Here is a 27,500-nt window from a genome sequence, read left to right as displayed (position 1 = left end):
AAGGGCTAATCTTGCATTAACCCTTTAGCATTCAGTTTATTCTGTTAAATGTGATAGTTATTCATTCATGTTGATTTGCATTAATCGTGCATTAATCTTGTATCTTCAAGGTTCTGATGACAGAGTAGATAATTTTTAGAATGACATTGTAGGGTGTGAGTGAGGGGCCAGATTCGGCCAATTTCAACATAAAACAGGTGGATTATTTGGGCAGGTTTAAACATGGTCGGTTTAAATGCTAAAGGATTATTAAAGATAATTAAAGAAAATTAAAATACCATAAATGTCAGTGATTCACTTATGGTATTAAACAACCAGCTGATGAGTAAAATAAAGGATAAAAATATAACATTTATATGAAGAAGTACCAAATATTATACAAATCAGAATAACTTATTGATGAAGGATTCTGTAGAAGATGTTAATGAATAGTCATTTATTTGCTCATGGCAAATCAAATTTGCTCCACTTAATTACAGATATTTGTACTTTCTAGTTGCTATCACAGGTCATTGTTAGTTTCCTCAAATTCTACTATTTTATTTTAACTGGATGAATGGTAAAATATTGTTAATTAGCAGAGTGGCATACCACCATCCCCCCTCCCACACACACACACATTTAAAAGGTACTGATCTGGAAATTTGAGTTTCCTCTTTCTACAGTTGTATTAAGTGCCCTGTCATGACCCATACTATGTTTTGGGCCTGATAGAGCTCAGGCCTTAACAGGCACATGTGTGTGTATGTGTGTATGCACACCCACACACACATATAGATATATATGTACAAATATATATACATATATATGATAGGCTTCTTTTAGTTTCCACCTATGACCTATGGTGATGAAAATCTATCTATCTGTTCATCTCTCTCTTTCTCACCCTCACTCTCTCTCTCTCTCTATATATATATATATATATAAATATGTATATATATATATATATATATATATACACACACATATATATATATACATACATATATATATATGCCGAAAGGATGAAAGGCAAAGTCGACCTTGGCGGAATTTGAACTCAGAATGTAGCGGCAGACAAAATACCGCTGAGCATTTCACCGGGTGTGCTAACATTTCAACCGCTTATACGCTTATTCAATAAACCTGGTAGTTCAGTTAATTGAACTAACATGCATGTGGCTGAGCACACCACAGACACATGTATCCTTAATGTAGTTCTCAGGAAGGTTCAGTATGACATGGCTGGCCTTTTGAAATACAGTACCTGTATTTCAAAGGGCCAGCCATGTCACCGTCGTCTATGTCACACTGAATTTTCCTGAGAACTACATTAAGGACGCATGTGTCTGTGGTGTGCTCAACCACATGCACGTTAATTTCATGAGCAGGGTGTTACGCTGATTGGAGCAACGGGAACCCTCATCATCATAACCGACAGAGTGCCTGTCTGTCTCCTCTGTCTCTCTATTAATATACACACACACACATATGAACGTATGTGTTTACATAAATGTATGCATAAATATATTTATACACACACACACAGACATACGCAGGAGTGGCTGTGTGGTAAGTAGCTTGCTAACCAACCACATGGTTCCGGGTTCAGTCCCACTGCATGGCATCTTGGGCAAGTGTCTTCTGCTATAGCCCCGGGCCGACCAATACCTTGTGAGTGGATTTGGTAGACGGAAACTGAAAGAAGCCTGTCGTATATATGTATGTGTGTGTATGTGTTTGTCCCCCTAGCATTGCTGGTGTGTTTACGTCCCCGTCACTTAGCGGTCTGGCAAAAGAGACCGATAGAATAAGTACTGGGCTTACAAAGAATAAGTCCCAGGGTCGATTTGCTCGACTAAAGTCAGTGCTCCAGCATGGCCGCAGTCAAATGACTGAAACAAGTAAAAGAGTAAAAGAGTATACATATACATGCTGCTATATATATATATGGATTTTAGAAAGAACTTACAACCATAAGAGTTTATCTGTTCAATTGACTGAACAACCAGGATTATTGAATAAGTGTATAAGTGGTTGAGTATTCCATAGACATGTGCATCCTTAATGTAATTTTCAAACAAAATCGGTACGATGCCATGTAAGAAGTGTTGGACCTTCAATTTACAGGTACAATCCATCTGCTGGGCTTTTATACAATTTCTGTCTACATCAGAACGTAATAGATTTTACGATAAAATACAGTAATAGACAAGAAAACAAATATTCATTGGGTTTAAAGCAAGCACGTATATATATATATATATGGAAGTGTGTGTGTGTGTGTATATATATATATATATATATATATATTATATATATATATATATATATATATATGTATATATATATATATGTATATATATATGTATGTATATATATATAGATATACATATACATATATATACACATATATATATATATAGGTGTGTATGTATGTATGTTTGTATGTATATAAGTATGTATATACACATATTTATATTTATCTACTTACATCTGTGTATATATACATGTGTGCATATGTATTTTTTTTATATAACAATAAAATATTATTAAATGATTTATTTTCATTTCCTTGAGGGCACCAGTAAAAAACATTACATTATGAAACATTACAATATAATATAATAATGGACAAAATAAAATTGATGAGAAATTATAAATGGAATTACACAAAAGTACATGTGGCAGCCCTCTCTCTTGCACATTCACACACACACACACACACACACACACACACACTGACACACATACATTCACATGCCTACACATGCATTTAACTGCTACTACTACTACTACTACTACTACTGCTACTACTACTACTACTACTACTACTACTACTACTACTACTACTATAACTACTGCTACTGCTGCTGCTGCTGCTACTACTACTACTACCACTACTACTTACAACAACAAAAGAATAAATTTGACTCTTCGAGTGTGAAAACATTGTTTTTGCTTCTCCCTTCAAAGCACATTGATTCAAGCATTACCAAATATAATTTTCTTTGGAATATTTTTAAAAACCTACAATTGTCTAAGGAGAGGCTGTCTTTCATTCCCAAGGATAGACAACAGACTAGAAAAAAAATCAGTCTTTTTTCACAAATTTAAAAAATTTTGTTGTGTCTGGGGAGAGTCATTTTCTTTTTGCGCCTTACAATGGAACACACTCACCAGTAAAATTTCCATTTATTTCATATTTTTATTCTCCTAAAATTTTCGTTGTGTCTTGCAACCTTTTCAATAGTGTGTTACATTGTAAGGCACAAAAAGAAAATGACTCTCCCCAGGCACAACAGAATATGCTTCAACACACGAACTCGTATAAAGAATCTTGCAAACCAAATCCAAAATCGAAATTTAAAAATTTGGTTCACACGCTTTACATTTTCATATCTAAAATGGTTATTACACATAATTATGCTACACAACAAAACACTACGACAGTTAAAAAATAATACAGAAGCAAAACATACAACTGAATGTATAATAAGAAAACAACAAACATTATAGTGAACAATTAACGATAAACGTCACCCTTTTCAAGCCTAGCCAGGCTCATGGGCCCAGTTTCCCGGTTTCTGTGGCGTATGTGTTCCCCACAGTTGGACAGGACGCCAGTCCATCGCAGTGTTACTCAAGAAATAGGAAGAGAGGGAGAGAGTGAGAGAATGTTGTGGTGAAAAAGTACAACAGGGGCCTCGTAGAGCTTTTAGGTGTTTTCGCTCAATAAACACACACAGCGCCCAGTCTGGGAATTGAAACCACGATCCTCTGACCCCGAGTCCGCTGCCCTAACCACTGAGCCATTGCACCTCCACATAGTGAACAATTAGTGGAGGAAAATGCTCCAAATACTCAATTATTTGGAAGACAATGACAGTAATAACAATAATAGTATCAGCAGCACTTACATAAAATCAAATATCGTGGTTGGTTCATATAGAAACTGTGTGAAGGTAAACTTTCCTTTAATTCAAAACGAACTGATGGAACTTTTCTTTACCGCAGCAGTAGTAATTTTACCTTGTCCTTATTCTTAGTGCAAGCTTTGAAGAGTGCAGTTCTATTTTAACAGTCATTTTTTCTCAAAGCTATAATAGAAGTAACAAATAAGCATATTCAGCATATTTTGCTTCATGAGTTCAATAAAAGCAACAATGCAATGGAAAACGTGAGGAATATTAATGTAGTATATGGGAATAGGACAATAAGCATAAGCCAGTGTCAATGGTGGTTCCAAAAATTCCGAGCCAGAAACTACAGCCTAGAAGATGAACCTTATCCTGGAAGATCTGTAGAGCTCAATGAGAACATTCTGCAAACCCTGGTGGAACAAAATCTTATTGTAACTGTTGAGGACCAAGCAGAGAATCTTGGATTTGGTCATTCAATCATTCATCTACACCTGTGTGCCATCGTAAAAGTCAGCAAATTGAGTCAATGGGTTCCTCACAAACTTTTTGATTCTAATTGTGCACTGAGACTGAATTCGTGCTCTACTTTGAATGAACCTTTTTTTTAACCAAAGAGTGACTGGTGACAAGAAATGGGTCCTCTATAAAAATGTCAAGTGCCAAAGATAGTGGGTAGGGAAAGGAAAAACTCTGTCAACCCCGGCTTGAGAAAATCTTCACCCACAAAAGATGTTGTTATCAGTTTGATGGGATATGAAAGGTTTAGTCTACTTTGAACTTTTAAAGCCAAACCAAAAGATAACAAAGGAAATCTACTGCGAATAGCTTGGGTGGCTCAAGTCATTGCTAGAAGAAAAACGACCATCTTTGGTTTCAAGACGAAAGGTGTTCTTCTATCGGGGTAATGCTTTGCTACATGCAATGAAGATGACATTCCATAGGCTGGAGCAGTTTGAATGTGAAACGATGTCCCTCCCACCATATTCGCCAGACATTGCCCCATCTGATTATTCTTTATTCTGCAGTCTTCACACTCATTTGAATGGGAAAAAAAAGAACTCTATAGACAAGGAATATTTTTCATCATATACAGGTGAATTTTGGAAGAGAAGCCTTGCAAGTCTACCAGATAGATGGAAGAGCATTGCAGAAAATAGAAAGTATATTTTAGATTAAAAAAGAACTTCATTTATCTTAATTTTAAAAAATAAAAGAAGTATAAAAAATCTGCATTATTTATGGGATGTCCCAATATATATATAAATATAAATATACATACATATGTAAATGTTATCAACATTATATATTTGTTTGTTTATTTGGTACCAGAGTAACAGTAATTTATGGTCAACATTAGAAAGGTGTCATTTACACACATGATCTCAGATAGTATTGAATGTCTCCGTTTATGTGTTAAACTAGAAATATTTTGGAAAGTCTTGCAAATAGAAACCATTCTACAGATTAGCTTAATTTAGTACAAATGTGAAATAGTTTTTCTAGGTTACATTACAAGTATTTTGTTACATATGTGAATGCATCAGCAACTAGAATTGTTGAGGGAAAATTATGATAATCACAGTACAAAAGCTGAAAAATTTTACATAGGCACAGGAGTGGTTGTGTGGTAAGTAGCTTGCTTACCAACCACATGGTTCCAGGTTCAGTTCTACTGCATGGCACCTTGGGCAAGTGTCTTCTACTATATCCTCTGGCTGACCAAAGCCTTGTGAGTGGATTTGGTAGACAGAAACTGAAAGAAGCCTGTCGTATATATGTATATATATATATATATATATATATATATATATATATATATATATGTATATATATATATATATGTATGTATGTATGTGTGTGTATATGTTTGTGCGTCTGTGTTTGTACCCCCAACATCGCTTGACAACCGATGGTAGTGTGTTTACGTGTGTAACTTAGAGGTTCAGCAAAAGAGACCAATAGAATAAGTACTAGGCTTGCAAAGAATAAGTCCTGAGGTCGATTTGTTCGACTAAAGGCGGTGCTCCGGCATGGCCGTAGTCAAATGACTGAAACAGTAAAAGAGTAAAGAGTATTGGATTTGATGTTGATTTTCTCCATTTTGGCTATTTACATATGCTGGAGAGCTCTTCTCTTGAACAAGGCACAGTTTGCTTTTGAATATTCACTAGACATATGAGCATGTCTCTATACATATGCGTGTATATGTATGCATGCATACATATGCTATTGTGTGTATGAGTGTGCATATATATATATATATACACACACACACATACCTAGGTATATCTTTATCTGTCTTTTTGTCTCTCTTTCTCTCACTTTCTATCTTTCTGTATATGTATGTGTATGTGTGTGTGTGTTTGTACATGAATATAGATATAGCTATATCTATCTAGCTATTTATTTATCTATCAATTTATATGGGTACTCACACATGCACACAAACACATGTACACACACACACACACGTGTGAAGAACAAATGGAAAAAGTAGCATTCAACACGTTTGGTTGGAGTAACAACTCAGCTCAAGATGCCTTATGTTGGAGTCTGAGAGAAATTTAAGATGGTTTCTAGGTGTTAAGGCATCTATTAGTCAGCTCAGGTCATGTAGAAATATCAGAATGACATTAGTTGTATTCTTTGTTTTTAGGTTCATGATTCTGGATATGATGTTGACAGGATGCTGGTGCCACTTTGAGAACAAGCTGTTGCATAGTATATTCAGTGACATCAGTTCCTTGAATTAGATATGGCACATGGTATGACAAGCACTAACTTGAAGGGAAGATGTACACAGAACATGCATTTCTTCAGGTGTACAGATAGGGAAAAGTCCACCTCCCTGTTCCACTTCATCTAGAAACTTTGTGATCTTTGAAATATTCTTGACATGGCCTCTCTTTACTTACCTGGAGCATGTAATTGCTAACTGGGTTTCTCTGAGAAACTACACATACTCAAGTAATTACAGTATCTATCATTAGGAAGAATGAACTATCTTATAGTTGTCACCAGCTGTACACCTTATTAATAAACTTCAAGACTCAGGTCACTGACAATACAGATGAACCACCGTGGGCCTAGCTTACCCATACATAAATCCCTGCCACTTGTATACACAACAGCATACTCATCTTACTCATGAAGCTTCAGTTCTAACCCAACTTCATCAAAATGGTTACTCCCATATAAAGACTGTAGCTACTAATGTGTTGAAATGCTACTGAAAGACGACTGGTTTGTGGACTTGTGCCAATATTTTACCCCCATCATATGCAAGGAACTGATGTTACCGAATATACTATGCTACTGCCTGCCACAAAAGTAGTGCCAGAATCATGTAAACACCCTATGTGAACACATAGACCTAAAAGTAAATAAAATACTTTGATAACATTTATACCATGTGACCTGAAATAATCAATAGATACCTAAACAACTTGAAGCCATCAAGAATTTCTTTCAGGCTCTACACTTTATCTCTGAACATCTAAATGAGATTGATGTATGCTATGCAAAACTTTAAGCCTTGTGCAGCTGAGTCAAACTGTTATTATACTTTGATACAGATATATGAGTGCGTGCATATATATATACTCTTTTACTCTTTTACTTGTTTCAGTCATTTGACTGCGGCCAGGCTGGAACACCACCTTTAATCGAACAACTTGACCCCGGAACTTATTCTTTTTTTAAGCCCAGTACTTATTCTATCGGTCTCTTTTGGTGAACCGCTAAATAATGGGGACATAAATACACCAGCATCGGTTGTCAAGCAATGCTAGGAGGACAAACAGACACACAAACACACACACACATATATATATATATATATACATATATACGATGGGCTTCGTTCAGTTTCCGTCTACCAAATCCACTCACAACACTTTAGTCAGCCCTAGGCTGTAGTAGAAGACACTTGCCCAAGGTGCCACACAGTGGGACTGAACCCGGAACCATGTGGTTGGTAAACAAGCTACTTACCACACAGCCACTCCTATATATATATAACAAATGAAAGACAGAATATGGAATATACAAGAATTTATTATTAATCACGACAATTGTTTCAACACATCTAGCAGCGATTCCTCTTGGGTGGGACACTCAACAACTGGTTCAGGAGCATCCATGGTGCAGATGTATCTCATCGGGTGATAAATATATAAATACAACTCGTTAAAAGGACTGTTCCACAATGTAACTTTCTGTTTTGTGGAGAGAAAAACAGTCAGATGGAGGAAATAGCTTCATTTATTTAGAAGATCAAAAATAAAATTGCAGATGACAAAAAGAGAAACGAACATGAAATCCAGTGAGAAAAGTATTGAAAATAGCCATTAAGAGATATGGATGTATAAACGCCCTTGGGCAAGCTGCATGATGCAAGTAGATGCACTCATACAAGCATCTGCAAAAATGTGAGCATATGCACATGTGAGGTTTGGCACACTCATGATCACAAAGTAAGTTAGTTATTTAGTAGGTGTTTATAAGAATGAAGAGGTTAAAAGTAAACTTAAGTCATCCATACCTTAAAGTAAATTAAATTAAGTTAACAGTTACTCAAAATTCATTCTCACTGCATTGTGCAAAAGTACACTTATATGCATCTAGGCATCTCGAGAGTCGTTCAGAAATTCTATTAATTATCTTCTCGTTAGTCCACAGAATAGACAGGGATTCCTTGGAGCAAAGACGGTATCTCCAGGAACTTATATTGTATGGTTTCGCGTACCTTACTATGGACCAATTAATGCTGTTCTTTGTTTTATCCTCCTTCAGTCGGCATACAAATTCTGCCAAAGATGTTGAATGTCTCTTATGGATTGTCTTAAAGCTGGCAACATGGTTACAATATCGATTCTGAAATGAATCAGCCGTCTGCCCAAAGTAAACATAGGGTCCTCTCCTTGTGTGCACAGTACATTTATATACAAAATTTGTACTCATACAGAGATTCATCAAAGAACATTTCAATTTATCTCTGCATGAGCATTTATCATATTTATTTGTATATAAGACAGTCCTCACTCCATTAACCAACGTTGTTACCATGCTAGCTGTACCATGAGTATTTCTACTACTACACCTCAGATCCATTACTAGAAGCAGATAGGTGCTTTCTAATGTGCTAGCTTCTATATACAAGAGGATGCCGGAAAGTTCCTGGCTTAGGGTAAAAGAAAATACAGGAGGATCAGTTAATTACGAATATATTCAATATATCCCCCTTCTCAGATTCACACACCTATTGCTGCAGCCCTTCAATTTTCCTAAGCCCTGTAAAAGAACTTGGAAGGTTGGGTCTCCAACCAGGCCTTTCATGGTACCCTTAAAGCCAGAAACTTTTCAGCACCCCCTCATAGGACATCTGTTGGTCCATATTGACAATTCATATGCACATGTACGGGTAGCTTGAGCAAGATTTTTATTCTTTTGAGGAAAACTAGCCATCTTCTTCAAACGATGCATACAAGATTCTCCTGTCTAAACCATTGATATATATCTGAGGGAAAGGATGCTGAGTTGAACAGATTTGACAGAACAGTTGAAGGAATTTTTGTTTGCAAGCCTAAAATGATAAATGCTAAAGTTAACCTTAGCAGAGTTTGAACTCAGAGTACATACAGAGAATTAGAAAAAATAAAAAAAACTTCTGCCATTCTATCTAGTTAGCTAACACCCCACCAATTCACTGCCTTTCTGCTTTGTAGCTTTCAATGATTCTGAAGAAATACATGATTTAATGTGTTCTTCCTTGTTTTAAGGAGGTGAGGCAAGAAACAGCAGTGAAATCAAAGGCAATTTCAGTGCTATTTTACCAAGATTGAGTAATGAATAGAAGTTCCCTTGACTTACAGAAGACATACATACGAACACACACACACGCACACCACACACACACACACACACACACACACACACTCACACATATATGATATATTATATATATGTGTGTATGTATATATATATATGATGTTATATATATATATATATATATATATATGTGTGTGTATATAATATAAAATATATGTGTATATAATATAATATATTTTTGTGTGTATATAATATATATATATTTATATATATATATATATATTTATATATAAATACTCACATGCACACATATATATACAAATGTATATATACATATATATATATGTTGTATGTATATATATATATATGTATATATACATATATATATATATATATACATATACGTATGTATTAACTTACTGTGGCTATGATAGCCAGCACAACCAGTCTACTCAGTCAGTGAGCAACAGTCTTAGCTCATTGGGATTTATTAGAAATGTCTGATAATTCAACAGAGTGTTTTGGCCAAGTGTTGCAACTGATATTGGTTTATAGTTCAGAACAGATATATATGCTTTATGTTTTTTATCCTAGACAAAACAGGTGAGATGGTGATTCTAGAATGGTATTGCAGCAGTGTTCTGGAATATTGCTGATGTGTCTAGGTGTTTATGGGTGATTGGACATTTTGTTATTAAAGGCTAAATGGGTTGAAGAAAATACTTTCATGTGTGTATGAGTGTATATGTGAGTGCGTGTTGGTAAATGTGTGTTTACGTGTGTGTGTGTGTGCATTATTTATATATATATATATATATATGTATTTAAATATATATATATTTAAAATGTAAGTTTGTATGTATGTACATATATATATATATTTGTGTATCTGTGTGTGTATGTGTGTATATATATATATATATATATATACACACACACATACACATACATAAATATATATAATATATATATATATATATATATATATATATATATATACATTTATACATATATATCTATATATATTTATACATGCAAATACACACACAAACACACACACATATGACTGTGTGAGTATGTAATATATATATCTATTTATGAATGAATATATATATGTATTTATGTATTACGTATGCATATGTGTATATGCGTATGTGTCTATGTAGCTAAGTATATGTGTATGAATAATTTGTCTGTATGTATCTACAAATATAAGTACAACATAAATGTATTATATTGAAAATCGTGGTCATTATTGGTGATTTACTATTGATATAAGCTGTTCTGCGCAAATATTTAAGAACGTAGCTGAATATAAGTGTGCCCATGGGTAAAATTGACACAACTGTAAGTTCAGTTTGAATTGATGGTTCAAATAAAATAACCATTATCAAAAAGTGAAGCCATGCATCCAAGTCTTGTTGGGAATCAACTCTCATTATGTATATATGTGGAAGATACTTCACTGCAGAAATTGTGCCATACACTTCAACAGACACAGCACACACACATGCCTCCCTTTCCCACAACACAGACACACACACACATGCATCTCTGTGTTTATATAATAGCTTGAAGGTATCTATTGCTTAGTTCAGTAATGTGGTTTGTTGTAAGTAATTTCTTTCCGGTAGGCATGGGGCCAAGTTTGTAGATGAGAGGCGTCTATGGGTAAAACGTAACATATAATATAGAATAGTAGAGTGCAGTATAGTTTGTTGCATTGTACCATCATCCTGTTATAAATGTTATGAAAATGAATTTAAAAAGTGAAATTTACCCCAACAGGAACTGAACTCAGAAGCAGTTAGACACCATCTATAAGTTATTGAAAACGAAGTACAAAATTTTGCTAATGTAAAACATTAAGCTCACCACTGTTTTTGCTATAGGAACATCTTCATCGTCACTATTTTCATCATAACCACCATCATTACTATGATATCTGTACCATGATAGAGAAAGCTGCTCATTAATTTGTTTGGACTTTGTAACTTTTACTAAAAGGAAGCAATTATTAAAGACTACACTGTCTAGAAAATTTTTAAAATTCTAATTTTAATGTTTTGCATCAAAATGTTGTTATTGAGGTTCTTTTATTACCGAAGATTCCAATTAAAGAAAACTAATTTTAATTCACTGCAAGATAGCCTGATTTAGCTGCAAGATAGCATTCCTTCTTTGGCTAAAAAATAGCACCTTTAGCCTTGCTACACGAAAGAAATTATATTTTATCATACCTATAGATCCCATCATAACTGTAGCACCATTTCACCTTTGACTCTTTTATTACTTTATCCTTAGTATCTAACAAAGAGTTTCACCAAAGTGGGCACAAATGAACACATAGACATGGATGTACTCTGACGTGGGCTTAAGCATTCAGACATCCACCTAGCAGTCCCATCTCCATATATTACCCCTACACACATTCCAACCGTATACGAATATCAACCCCTAACCCCTAAACACACATTTTCAGTAGACCCTTGTAGACTTACATCACAGAGACCTTTCGTGCCAAGAGATATAACTCTTGTTCAGTTTGTTTCATCTTTTTTCCCAGCATTTACAAATCCGATATGTTTTTACAATCCAGTAATGGGGAGCAGTTACCATATTATTTCCTGAATTGCCAACTCTGACAAGCATGCAGTGTTACTTAACTGTGCTGTTATCTAAAGTCCAGTTTAATACCCAGTGCAAAACTGATTCGTAAGATCAGTAATAATAGATATATGATACTGGACACATTGATTAATATACCTACTTCATTGACAAATATGCAAGTGCATATATTTTTCTGATTTATGGATTCTTAGTCAACTATATATATATAACAGGAAGGTTTACGAAAATAAACAAAAGACGAAGGCAGGTGGAGTACAAACAAACAAATGTATTAGTATGGCACTCAGGAATAGAAATAAAACAAGTCTTTTACATTTCGAGCCTACGCTCTTCGACAGAAAGATACACAGAAAAGAAACAAGGAGAGAAAAAAATGCGTGTAGGAGCTAACGGTCCAATTCTCGACCAAAGCTGTCTGACGAAGGGGAATGTGAAACTCTGAGTAACAGTTTTTGTGATGTCTTAGCAGCTTTATTAATAAAGCATATATATATATATATATACACAGACATACCTCACCCTATGTTGTTAATTGGTTCCAGGAGACATGACGTAAGTTGAATTAACTTGTCTCTAGGCTAGGCTAGGCCAAATTTACTTGTCTCTAGGCTAAAACAATAATAAACATTCCCAGTTCTGTACTTGATTTATAAATGCATTTTCAATTATACCTGGTTAATAAAAACCTATTTTAAGCTTACAAATAAATAATTTTTATTTTTTACTACGATACAGTAAAAAAAAACATAATCTAAATTTATGAATACAATTTCACAGTGTTTACCATATATCAAGAATGCTTTATTCATGAATGCGGTTTGCAATAAGACATGGTAAATATAAGCCTTTTTTAAGCTTAAAAAACAAATTCAGTAATTATTATTATTCTGCAATAGCAAAAGAAAATTAATTATTTAAAATTTGCCAATATGTACAGATAATTTGGTAGTTTACATCGTGGATGTAGATGGCTGTGAATCATCAACATCAATAGATGACTCTGGCTTTTCTTGTTATTTGATGCACTTAAAAAACTGGTAGAGAGTTCCTTGAACGGTTTTCTTCTATTCCTCAAGGATAACATTTATAAGAAGCAAAAGCTTTGTGATAAGCATCCATAACCTTGGAAAAGTATTGAGCATTTGGATCCATTTCCTTGAACATAGGAAAACCTTTTTTGATTTATGCAAATGCTTGCTGCATTTTCTTAATGGTAAAGTGACCTGGCACAGGTTTCACTTGCTCATCTTCTTTATTTTGCTGCTCATGAAGCTCTATCAAATCCCTGTTCATCAAGGGCTGCTTGTCTTTTACAAACAAATCTGTGAAATCCTCCTCCAAATCCATTCCCAGTTCTTTGCTCATAGTCACCAACATTTTGTTGATGGCAACATTATCAAATCCCTTAAAATCCTTCATGAATTGCAGGCATATCTTCTTCCATACACCGTTCATAGCTGTGCTCTGTACATCATTCCATGCTGCTGTTATGTTCTGTACAGCCTTGTAGATATCGTATCTCTTACAAAAGTCACGAAGAGTGATGGACTCATCAAGATGAGTCACAGCTATTGCTTGCTGCAGCATACGCTTCATATAGTAATGCTTGAAGATAGCAATTATTCCCTGATCCATTGGTTGCAGAAGAGACGTGGTGTTTGGAAGGAGGTATACAATGGTAATGTTGGGGTCAACCCCAATGCTCAACTTGTACTTGCTTTATCGACCCCAGAAGAATGACAGGCAAAGTTGACCTTGGTAATATTTGAACTCAGAACATGAAGAACTGAAAGAAATGTCACTAAGTATTTTGTCCAACTTGCTAATGATTCTTCCAGCTCACTGCCTTATGAATTTTGAAAAAGAATAATAATGTTAAGCCAACAGTGGTGGGCATGAAATGAACAGTTGAAGAATTCCAGTATATGCTCTGACAAGAACGGAATGTGCATAATGATTATTGATCACAGTGATTAAGTCTGAATGAGGAGGGGGCATAACAAAAGTAAAAGAAAAAGGATTGGGACAAGAAGGGGCATGACTCTACTAGCTCCCTCTTTGTTTTCTACTAGTGGTAGAAAACAAAGAGAGAGGAGACATCACACTTATTGGTCAGAGGTTGAAGTGGGTGTGTGAGAGATTTTATACCAATAAATAGGTGGCAGAGATATGAGATGTCTTGATACAGTGCTTTTGGTGCCACTGATTTGACACTGCTGATTTGATTGACATCAGATGCTTTAATGTTTCTCTCATTTGAATATTTCCCCCCACCCCCCTCTCTCTCTCTCTCTCTCTCTCTCTCTGTCTATGTGTGTGAGCATATATTTTCTTTATGTGTTTGAGGATAGGGGATTTGTTTATATTAACTATGTTCACTTAATAAACTGTAAGACCAGTCTCTCTTCTCTCCCTTTCTCTCACACCCTCTTTCTAACTGAATGTGTACATTTTTGCATGCATGTACACGTATGTGTATTCTAGCCTCCAGTGTAAAACAAAAATAATGTCGCCAAAGCAAGTTCTATGTCCAGTCAGTCATGCCAAATCATGTGCATCTAATCAGCAACGTCCAATTGTCTCATTTTGTAAACAATGTGGGTTTTTTCTGGATGTAACCCAGGATGTCTGTGTGTGATACTGTACAGTGATTTACTTCAGTGATATCAAAAAGAAAAAAATCTATTACTACACTGCATTCTGCCTGTTCACATATAAATAATAATATATATATACATATACATACATACACATATACATATATGTATATCAGCATTCGCCCTAGCCACTACACATTCTTTATTTTCTCTCCTTGTTTCTTTCTGTGGAAGAGCATAGGCTCGAAACATTAAAGACTTTTTCACTTCCTGAGTGTTATACTAATACATCTGTTTGTTGTCTACACCACCTGCCTTTGTCTTTCGTTTTTTGTGAATTCTCCCTATATATATATATACACACACACACACACGCACACATACATATATATATATATATACATTTATATCTATATTATTTAAAACAGTTTGATTTGGCTACATATGACTTACAATTTTACTCATCTCTTTTTGGCTTTAGATTACCAATAATCTGAAGCCTGAAAGAGACAGGCTTCTGTCAGAGGCCTGCAAAACTTGAAGTCACATGGAGCTGAATCAAACTGTTTTAGATAATACAAGTAACTTCTATTAAATGTGTTCGGTGCCCATTTCTTTCATTTGTTAACTCATATGTGTATGTGTGAGTGTGTGTGTGTGTGTGTGTGTGTGCATCTTTTGTTGTTTATTCTTTTCATTTGCTTCGGTCATTAGACTGCGGCCATGCTGGGACACTGCCTTGAATTTTTAGTTGAATGAATCAACATCAGTACTTAGTTTTTAAGCCTGGAACTTATTCTAACAGCCTCTTTGGTCAAACCACTAAGTTATGGAGATGTAAACACACCAACACCAGTTGTCAAGTGGTAATGAGGGAACAAACACAGACACACACACACACACACATTATATATATATATATATATATATATATATATACACATACACATGTATATATATATACATATATATATATGATGGACTTCTTTCAGTTTCTGTCTACCAAATCCACTCACAGGGCCTTGTTTAGCTTGAGGCTATTGAAGAAGACACTTGGCCGAAGTGTCATGCAGTGGGACTGAAACCAGAACCATGTGGTTGGGGAGCAAGTTTCTCACCACATAGCCACTCCCAGTTTTGCTGGTTGATTAGAACCTGCTTCATTGAAAAGGTCAGATGAGTCCATATAACATCCCTTGATTCCACAATTGGTTTTAAAGATAAGATCCACTTTAGTCTTTAGTTTTGAAAAATTTATGCTTGCTGGCATTATTGTTAGTTTTTCTAGATTCTAAAACACACAGAGGGAGATTTTGTCTTCTAATTCTGTAGATAATTTGGGGTTATTTTAGTATATTATATATATGTGGGAATCCAACAATATGCATATATAAATACATACACATGTGTGTGTATATGTAAATACACACACACATATACATACATGTGTAAATGTATGTATATATATATATATATATATATATTAATAAAAGGAATTCCAACCTTGTCTGATTTTCACGTTTTATTTACAATCTTATAATGATATAAGATAATATAATAAAATAAAATAAAATAATAGAATGTTAACTGTTCATTCTGATTGAACTAGTACTTTCATGCATTAAATTCTGCAATCTTCAGGTTCATGTAGTAGTGGTGACAGTCATGCTTCACAATTTTTGACTGTGTATATACACCTGTATATACACCCATATATATATATATATGTATATATATATATATATATATATATATATATATATATATATTATACACACACATACAGCCACATTATCACAGAGATGTGTGTCTATATATATGTGTATAGATGTTTAAAAATTATATATGGATAAATAACTATAGATATATCAACACACACATACGCACACACACATTTATGCATATGTCCATGCGCTGTCATACTGTTCATCCCACTCATGTGAATGTCTTCATGTACTTCTACATATGTTTTATATCACTCTTCAATTCTCTCTCTCCTGTAGACACACACCCTTACTCCCCTCTCTCCCTCTCTCCCCCCTCTCTCTCTCTATCTCTCTTTCTCCAACAGAGACAGACACACACACATGCACTCTCTTTTGCTATTTCCCTCTCTCCCTCTGTGTACATTCATGTACGATATATTTGCATTAGAGTGTAATAAAGATTGGATATTCAATCTAGTTAGTAACGGTGTGGATGGTTAGCACTTAACTGGTTGCTTATCCAATTAGAAAACAGTCCAGTGCAATTATCAAATTGAAAGTTTTAGCCGAGGTCTAGCATGTCTCTAGCATTATTGATAATGGGAGTTATTGATTGATATCTTCAAATTGATTACCATCAGGGTATTATTAAGCCTCTTTGCTCTTCAGTACTGTACTAAAGATGAAGAAAATATGAATGATGGACAACTTAGAGTAATGCCAGCGAGCCCGAAGACAGCTTTGATGTGAGTAATAGATGACAACGGATTTACAACTGTATTGCAGCAACATCTATAAGCTATCCACCAACAGAAATAAAGGAAAGGAGGAGAAAGAAAGAGAGAGAGAGAGAAAGAGGAGGATGAGAAGGAGAAGGAGAAAGAGAAAGAAAAAGAGGAGGACAAGAACGAGAAGGAAGGAGATGGTGGTGGTGGTGGTGGTGGTGGTGGTGGTGATGGTGGTGGTGGTGACAATGATAAGGACAATGACAGTGGTGTTGATGGTTACTATGACAACAATGATGACAACGATGATGATGATGATGATGACGATGACGATGACGATGATGATGTTGACATTGATGTAGACAATGATGATGATTGCAATTATGACAACGATGCTGACAACAATAACAACAACAGCAGTGATGACGAATGACGATGATGATGATGATGATGATGACGATGTAGAAGGAGGAGGAGGTAGAGGACAAGAAGAAGAAGAAGAAGAGAAGGAAAGAGAAACAAAGGAAACAAAAAGCAAAACAACAACAAACATTGAAAAGAAAGCCATTTTCTTCCAAAGCAGCAGACATTCTCTTAAATGTACCCTTAATTGCACACCCTAATATACAATAGCATTAATCTTTTACTTGGCTTAAAATTCTGTTTGCAGTTTATATTTACAGACTGAAGTCTTGCTTGTGCTTCACGTGTTACTTATCCCCCACCGCCGCCGCCGCCACCACCACCACCACCACCACCTCACTCTGCCATCAGCTTTCTCACCATCTCTCACCCATTCCCAGTAAGATTCTTCTAATTTGATTTGTTCCTGCTTCTATTGTCATCTCGCTCTTGATTGGGAAATCAAATTAGTTTCGTGGTCTCCATTACAATTCTCATTTGCAATTCTGGTCTCTTTTAGAAAATTCCTAACTCCTAGCTTTGATTAGACTTTTAGCAACGCAATATCATTCTACTCTACTTTACTCTCCGTCGTTATCTTGTAATCAGTGCTTCGTATCTTTCTTGTTACTGATTAAAAAAAAAAAAGAGAATAAATAAATAAATAAAAATGAAATAAAATAAAACAAACAACAATAACAACATGAAAATCAATGACTTCAGTTCCACTCCTCCAACCTATATTTGTGAACTTGCTTTACCTGCATTCTTTTACGTTCTAGCAATCAACCTCTCATTATCTTGTTTTTATCAATTTTTTAAAAAATTTTATTTTGTTTCCAGTTCTTTACATTTATTTATTTAATTATTTATTTATTCATTTATCTTTATATTTTTTTTTCTTCTTCATTTCGTTCAGGTTTTAAATTTTGCCATCAAGAGCAGTCACATAATCCTGATCGACAGTCTTTAGCTCAAACCCTCTCCAGATCTAAGGACATCGACCCTAGTACAGGATCTAATACCAGTGGTCAGGTTTCTCAAAGCAATAATGTCATTAACTTAAAGTCAACACAAGCGGACAGTGGCAATCTCACCTTACCACAATCGCAAGCTTGGAATTTGCCAATGAGGAATAGCTTTACTTCCTACAGCAAGCCACTATCAAAAGTACCAAAGGGAGTTTTCTCATAGAAGTCTAATCAAAAGTTTTATTTTGTTATTCAAACATTATTTCATGCCAAAAGTATCTTCACGAAATCGTTTCCAATACATAGTAAATATATTTTCAGTGATAATGGAAATTTTGTGTTCTTTGTTTTTTGACTTTTGTGTTTTATTTATTTTTTGTTTCTTCAATAAATTGTCCTTTAACATAAGCTAGTTGTTTGGAATGACCAGAAAAGAAAAGAAAAAAGGATACATAATGTAATTTGGGGAAACAAAAAGAAAACCTGTATATGTGCATACACACATATACACGAACATATATATAGATATGTGTATGTGTGTGTATATATATATTAATATATACATACATAACCCTGTATATATATATATACACACATATATATATGTATGTATACATATATATATATATATATATATACACACACACACATATATATATGTATATATATATATGTATATATATTATACATACACACATACATGCACACAGGCACACACACACACATACACACCCAACTTACTTACAGAAATGCACACAAGAATTTTCTGTACAAATGTAAACTTATCTGTGGGATATAACGTCGCCAGTTCTCACAAAACCAAACATTAGATTAAAACAGAGATGTAAGCATCAATTCTCGCCCAGTAGTAAGAGACAATGTTTATTGAAGACCAATCAACTACATAGCCATACAACTGTTGGAAATGCATATCTGTATTTGAGAGGATATTGTAGAAATATATATATATATATATATCAGTTGTAGGTAGATTTTGTAAATGGTAATATCAAACATACACTCTTGTATGTTAATACATACGGTTCAGATAGTATTGATTCGGTTACAAAGCAAATTTGTATAGATTTTACCCAAAGGTCAGAAAATTTTCCTGGTTACAAATCTTATTCAAACATTTGAGAGGAGGAAAGCTGTATTCTATTGGTTGTATATAACAAATAGTTTTCTCTCCTTCATCTCCCACAACCTCCATCAGTGATGTCGCAAATAATCATAAAAAAAATAAATCAATTGTACACTATGTGCCAAGGATTCCTCAGATCCAAGTAAGTATCAATATTTTGTTGTTTGTTAATCTTCTTTCTTTCTTTTTTGTTCCAATGTTGTTTGCATTCCTTTGTGCTATTTTTCTTTGGCATTATCCCAAATTAGTTGATATCAGAGTTCTGAAAAACTTCAATGTATATCACAGAAATATTATTGGAGATATCTTTCCTTTCTTTTTCTTTTTCTTTTTGTTATTTTTTTTTCTTTTTCTTGGTTTATTTATTTATCTATATATTTATTCATTTATTTATTTATTCATTTGTTTATTTATCTATTTTCTGTCTGGAAGTAACAATATCTCATTGCATTGTTAGAATCTTCTTGCTGTTTCCAAACTGTAAATTCTAAAGCCAGTGTAATGTCTAAAATTTCCCAGATTAATATACCTTATTATGTTCTTATTATGTTATCTACTTCTTGTTTTCTCAAATGAGCTCTAAAATCAGGACATTTACTTTCCTTCGAACTAACTAACCAACACAAACAGGCTTAGACCTCATTTATGAAAGCCATCTAATTCCTTATCTGATATTGATATAAGGAAATATATTAGAAACATTTACATGTGAACAGAGAATTGACAGCTTACTCTGGAATCCAATAACGTCAGCTGACTGAAGCTCTTCAGTTTTTCTATCCAAACCATTCGGAATTCTCTTGCATTGAAGCAACACTTTTATAGCAAGATAGAAAGATATTATCTCTCTATTCCTGGTTGTATTCAGACTTCCAAAAACAATTAAAAATATTGATATATATATATATATCTTTTTATTTTTTTCTATGACTAGGTACAAGAACTCAGATTTATTGTCTCCTCACACTGATGCAAAACTTTTACAAGATTTTATCTCTTTATTCCTGGTTGTATTTATATTTCTTTGAACAGGGAAATATTGATGAATATTTTTTACCATAACTAGGTGTGTGATTTAAGATTTACATGAGATCACATGGTACTAGTTCCTGTATAAGGATCAGAGAAGCACCATAAAAGACAGACGCTACAATTTCGTTTCTATTCAAATTGTGGAATATTTTTTTAATAATAAGCATTTCTCGGAACAATAAAAGGAATTAGATGATAAATGTTCAGATTATTAACTTCATTTTATTTAGAGATCAGTGTTTTGCATTTTCTGGTATTTATAAACATGTGTTATATTCTGAGTTCAGATCCCATCAGTGTCAGCTTTACCTTCTGGGGTTGAAAGAATAAAGTACCAGTCAATTACTGGGGTCAATATAATAGATTATTCCGTCTCCTAAAGCTCTGAAGCCTTGTGTCAGTTGTGTGGTTGAGAAGCTTGCTTCCAAACCATGTGGTCATAAGTTCGATCCTACTGCATGGCATCTTCGACATGTGTCTTCTACTATAATCCCAGGTCAACTAAAGCCTTGTGAATGGATTTGGTATCAGGAAACTGAATATGTGTGTGTGTGTATGTGTGTGTGTGTGTGTGTGTGGTGTGTGTGTGTGTGTGTGTGTGTGTGTGTGTGTGTTGTGTGTGTGTGTGTGTGTGGTGTGTGTGTGTGTGTCTGTGTGTCTGTGTCTGTGTATGTATATGTATACACATACACACAAGAGAATCAATAAAAGATATTCAACATCTTTTGACATCTTTGGTTGATTTTGTGTCGCAACTGAAGGAAGATAAAATTAAGAATAATATAACTTGGTCCATAGTAAGGTAGTATCATTTCTAGGAAATGCTGATTCTGCTCCAAGAAATCCCTGTCTCTTCTGTGGACCAATGAAGAGATCATTAATAGAATTTCTGAAAGATTCTCAAGATGCCTACATACATATAAATGTACTTTTGTACAATGCAGTGGTAATGAATTGGGGTAACTGTTAACATAATTTATTTTAAGGCATGGATGAATTAAGTTTAGCTTTAACCTCACCATTCTTATAAACACCAAGTAGCTATTTAACATGCTTTGTGATTGTGTGTGCAACAAACTACACATGTGAAAAATGCTTGCATTTTGGGGGATGCTGGTATGAGCGAGTGTACATACACCATGCAGCTTGTGCAAGGGCGTTTACACATCCATATCTGTTAACGGTTATTTTTAAATACTTTTCTCGCTGTGTTCTGTGTTCATTTCTTTTTCCGCATCTGTGATTTTATTTTGGATCTTCTGTATAAATGAAGATATTTCCTTCATTTTGTTGTTTTTCTTTCTATGACAGGAGGAAATACATTGTGGAACTGATATTTTAATGAATTGTATATATTTATCACCCAATGTGACACATCTGCACCGCCAGATGCTCCTGAACCAATTTTAGGTGTCCCATCCATGAGGGATCGATGCTACATGTGTTGAAATAATTGTCATGATTAATAAAAATTCTTGTATATTCCATCTTCTGTCTTTCATTTACCATATATGTGTGTGTGCGTGTGTACATATATATATATATATCTTTTTATTTTTTTCTATGACTAGGTACAAGAACTCAGATTTATTGTCTCCTCACACTGATGCAAAACTTTTACAAGATTTTATCTCTTTATTCCTGGTTGTATTTATATTTCTTTGAACAGGGAAATATTGATGAATATTTTTTACCATAACTAGGTGTGTGATTTAAGATTTACATGAGATCACATGGTACTAGTTCCTGTATAAGGATCAGAGAAGCACCATAAAAGACAGACGCTACAATTTCGTTTCTATTCAAATTGTGGAATATTTTTTTAATAATAAGCATTTCTCGGAACAATAAAAGGAATTAGATGATAAATGTTCAGATTATTAACTTCATTTTATTTAGAGATCAGTGTTTTGCATTTTCTGGTATTTATAAACATGTGTTATATTCTGAGTTCAGATCCCATCAGTGTCAGCTTTACCTTCTGGGGTTGAAAGAATAAAGTACCAGTCAATTACTGGGGTCAATATAATAGATTATTCCGTCTCCTAAAGCTCTGAAGCCTTGTGTCAGTTGTGTGGTTGAGAAGCTTGCTTCCAAACCATGTGGTCATAAGTTCGATCCTACTGCATGGCATCTTCGACATGTGTCTTCTACTATAATCCCAGGTCAACTAAAGCCTTGTGAATGGATTTGGTATCAGGAAACTGAATATGTGTGTGTGTGTATGTGTGTGTGTGTGTGTGTGTGTGTGTGTGTGTGTGTGTGTGTGTGTGTGTGTGTGTGTTTGTGTGTGTGTGTGTGTGTGTCTGTGTGTCTGTGTCTGTGTATGTATATGTATATGTATACACATACACACAAGAGAATCAATAAAAGATATTCAACATCTTTTGACATCTTTGGTTGATTTTGTGTCGCAACTGAAGGAAGATAAAATTAAGAATAATATAACTTGGTCCATAGTAAGGTAGTATCATTTCTAGGAAATGCTGATTCTGCTCCAAGAAATCCCTGTCTCTTCTGTGGACCAATGAAGAGATCATTAATAGAATTTCTGAAAGATTCTCAAGATGCCTACATACATATAAATGTACTTTTGTACAATGCAGTGGTAATGAATTGGGGTAACTGTTAACATAATTTATTTTAAGGCATGGATGAATTAAGTTTAGCTTTAACCTCACCATTCTTATAAACACCAAGTAGCTATTTAACATGCTTTGTGATTGTGTGTGCAACAAACTACACATGTGAAAAATGCTTGCATTTTGGGGGATGCTGGTATGAGCGAGTGTACATACACCATGCAGCTTGTGCAAGGGCGTTTACACATCCATATCTGTTAACGGTTATTTTTAAATACTTTTCTCGCTGTGTTCTGTGTTCATTTCTTTTTCCGCATCTGTGATTTTATTGTGGATCTTCTGTATAAATGAAGATATTTCCTTCATTTTGTTGTTTTTCTTTCTATGACAGGAGGAAATACATTGTGGAACTGATATTTTAATGAATTGTATATATTTATCACCCAATGTGACACATCTGCACCGCCAGATGCTCCTGAACCAATTTTAGGTGTCCCATCCATGAGGGATCGATGCTACATGTGTTGAAATAATTGTCATGATTAATAAAAATTCTTGTATATTCCATCTTCTGTCTTTCATTTACCATATATGTGTGTGTGCGTGTGTACATATATATATATATATATATATAGACATGACAGAAGTAAATAGACACCACATAAAACATCATTTTATGTTTATTCTAAGTTGTAAAGGTTTATATTTTTTATTAATAGACATTTTTATGTTTCAGGTTCTATATGTGACTGTTTAATCATGCCACGTACAAAAGGAGCCTTGGAACTGCCTATATTTCAAAGAGGCTGTATTGTGGGTCATTCTGAAGGTGGACAGAGTCAGTGTAAAATTGCAGAAAACCTTGGGATCTTGCTTTCTACAGTTAATAGAGTGATTATGCAGTTCACCAGAGAGGGGAAGGAGTTCACATTACCTCACCCAGATCAACCAGGACCCTCTGACAGGGCCCTTTACTTTGTTAAGAGAAGTGTAGAGGATGATCCTCATTGCAAGGTCTCTGACATAGCAGAACAAGTTGATGTCAGTCAGAGAACAGTTGTCAGGTATCTCCACAAACTTGATTACTATGGCAGAGCAGTAAGAAGGAAGCCACTTCTTTGACCGGCCAACATCAAGCAGAGAAAAGATTGGACCAGTGAGATGGTGGAGAAGCCACTAGCATTTTGGGACACTGTCATATTCGCTGATAAGTCCAGATTTGCTGTATTTCCTGACATTGGTCAAGTGTAGGTCTTGGGACACTGTGATCAAGAATTTGATATGAAAAGATTGCAGCCAACAATGAAACATGGCAACTATTCTGTGATGGTCTGGGGAGCAATTTGGAGCAATGGTTGATCAGAGATGGTGGAATGTGAGGGAAACATAAACTCAGGTGAATATGTGTCTATATTGTAGAAAGGACACTTTCCAATCTTCCCCAGTCGTGAAATGATTAAAGAAGACTCTTTATTTATGGAAGATGGGGCTCCTTGTTACACAGCTAAAATGACCCGAGATTTACTGGATGAGAATGGCATTAAAAAGCTTTCATGGTTAACCCAGTCACCAGGTATGAACCCTCTTGAGCATCTCTGGGACATAATGGACAGGACATTTCATAAAAAGAACAAGAAAGCATCTTCAAGGCCAGATCTTTTGAGATTACTGCATGAAACTTGGCAAGAAATACCTCAACAGAATATTCATCATCTGATTGGTAACATGACTAATAGGGTCCTTGCATTGAAAAATACAAAGGGCATGTCTACTAAATATTAAATATTCACATTATAACAATTAATAAATAATTTGAATGCATAATTTCAGATTTAAATAAATTTTAATGATTATAAGGGAATCTATTTACTTCTGTCATGTGTGTATGTGTATGTGTGTATGTATGTGTGAGTGTATATATATATGTGCATATATATATATATATATATATATACATACATGTATGTATATATATATTTAAAACAACTGGCTTTCAGATAGTTTTCATCTACCAAATTCAGACACAAGGCATTATATGTCTTCTACTCTAGCTTGGGGCTAGAGTAGAAAACACTTGCCCAAGACTGAACCTAAATCCAGGTGGCTGCAAAGTGTGGTTCTATGGAAAATAATAAAAAAATGTTGCTTACCTTTTACAACTTCGCTACTGCAGTGCAAATGTCCAGTATCAGTCACTGACATTTAAGTTTTTACAGTAAAATAAGGATATTTGCTTTTATTTGTTGATGTATTTTTATTGTCAAACATGCCAGTGATCCTATGCAGTATAAAGCATTTCAATCAGTTTGATAGCCAACCATTATTCAGTCTCTTATTCCTGGGAGTCTGTACTAAATGTTCGACTGGATTTGAACTAGGAACTACCGTTATTTCTGTTTTATTGTTAGGGACAGGTTCAGAGAATCATGGAGAAAGCCAATGAAACTGTGTGTGTTGTTCATACTTTTTCTGAAAGTTATACATTTTACTCAAAAGCCGTTCGATTCACTTCAACATTTAAGTTTAATTTGTCAAAATATTTTCGTCGCTAAAATCTGCGACCTGTTCACTGACAAAAATCCGTGCTGATTTTTGTCAGTGAACAGGTCGCAGATTTTAGCGACGAAAATATTTTGACAAATTAAACTTAAATGTTGAAGTGAATCGAACGGCTTTTGTGTGTTTCTTAAATGGCTTACAAACACCTTCCACGCTGCAATTGTTTTCGTTTAAGCACACGATCTCAGATCAAATCACTTGCTATGCGAGTACATCTCCGTAAATACATTTTACTGAGTTTCAGAAATTGGACAACAACCATACTAGGCCACTGCTTTCAACAGTTATAGTCAATCATATTACCACAAGTATATTTTTCCAAGTGTCCTTCTCTCTCTCTGTCTTTGTCTCTATCTGTCTGTTTGTCTGTCTGTCTGTCTGTCTCTCTCTCTCTCTCTCCCTGTAGCAGGAATATTGTCCAAGTCTCAAGCACAAACTCACTACAGTCTATGCCTCTCATGGCTACTATCATTTCTGACACACAAACTCACTTGATATAAATACTTCTTTTCTGTCATTCAGTGCAACAACATGATGATAAATATTTTGTAATTTAAACTTCACAGAAATTTTTGCTCTTCCATCTGTCTACCAAAATATTCCTACCATTACATATCTATCTATCTATCTATCTATCTATCTATCTATCTATCTATCTATCTATCTATCTATCTATCTATCTATCTATCTATCTATCTATCTATCCATCTATCCATCTATCCATCTATCCATCTATCCATCAATCCATTCATCCACCATCCATCCATCTATTCATCCATTCATGTAGATAAATAGACAGACAGATAGACAGATATATATATATATATATATATATATATATATATATATATATATATATATATATATATATAGATAGATAGATAGATAGATAGATAGATAGATAGATAGATAGATAGATAGATAGATAGATAGACATATCTATTAGTTATATATATATGAATGCTGTAGAACATTTAGATATGCAGGAAATGACATAGTCTACACCACATATTTAAAAAGCATGTTTGAGATTCCAGATTTTGAAATCACAAAGTTTCATAAGTTACATACACAATCATCAATTAAAAAAGAGAAATCATAGCATCAAACTTACAGTGGATTCGCTTTATGTAATTTTAGCTCTATCTTAAGATATTGAGCACTGTTGTGACTTTAACATACAATTCAATAAAATATAGCCTCATGCATATTGCAATGTTTAATTCAATGGGTATTTTATATATATATATATTTATTTTATAAAATTCTCTTTCTCTGTCTGTGTGTATATATATATATGCATACACACACACACACACACACACATATGACATGAAGTATACTATTCATTTCTTTTGCAAGTTGTAGAATATTTTTCAAACACTGGTTACATATAATGTTCAGTTTGAGCATTGTGATA

At 34.3% G+C, this 27,500-nt stretch overlaps 2 protein-coding genes across 4 annotated transcripts in view; both read left to right on the top strand.

The window, feature by feature from the left end:
- Positions 1 to 19,249, top strand: part of LOC115219537 (protocadherin beta-15-like) — a 177,645-nt gene extending 158,396 nt beyond the window's left edge. For 2 of the 3 annotated variants that reach the window (XM_036509243.1, XM_029789731.2), the window contains exon 4: positions 18,712 to 18,840. Coding sequence is in view for 1 of the 3 variants with exons in the window: in XM_029789729.2 (XP_029645589.1) it covers positions 18,712 to 18,986 (275 nt within the window). In the remaining 2 variants the exon portion in view is untranslated. Of the gene's footprint in view, positions 1 to 18,711 lie in introns of all 3 variants that reach the window. The other variant, XM_029789729.2, reaches the window with a different exon arrangement.
- Positions 19,250 to 19,443: 194 nt separating this feature from the next.
- The window catches only part of LOC115219527 (protocadherin beta-15), a 291,794-nt gene continuing 283,737 nt past the window's right edge, over positions 19,444 to 27,500 (top strand). The window contains exon 1 of the mRNA XM_036509221.1: positions 19,444 to 20,049. The gene's annotated coding sequence lies outside the window, so the exon portion shown is untranslated. The remainder of the gene's footprint in view (positions 20,050 to 27,500) is intronic.

This window comes from Octopus sinensis, linkage group LG14 (assembly GCF_006345805.1).
Source record: "Octopus sinensis linkage group LG14, ASM634580v1, whole genome shotgun sequence".
NCBI classification, from domain to species: Eukaryota; Metazoa; Mollusca; class Cephalopoda; order Octopoda; family Octopodidae; genus Octopus; species Octopus sinensis.
This window is presented reverse-complemented; position numbering and strand designations above follow the sequence as displayed.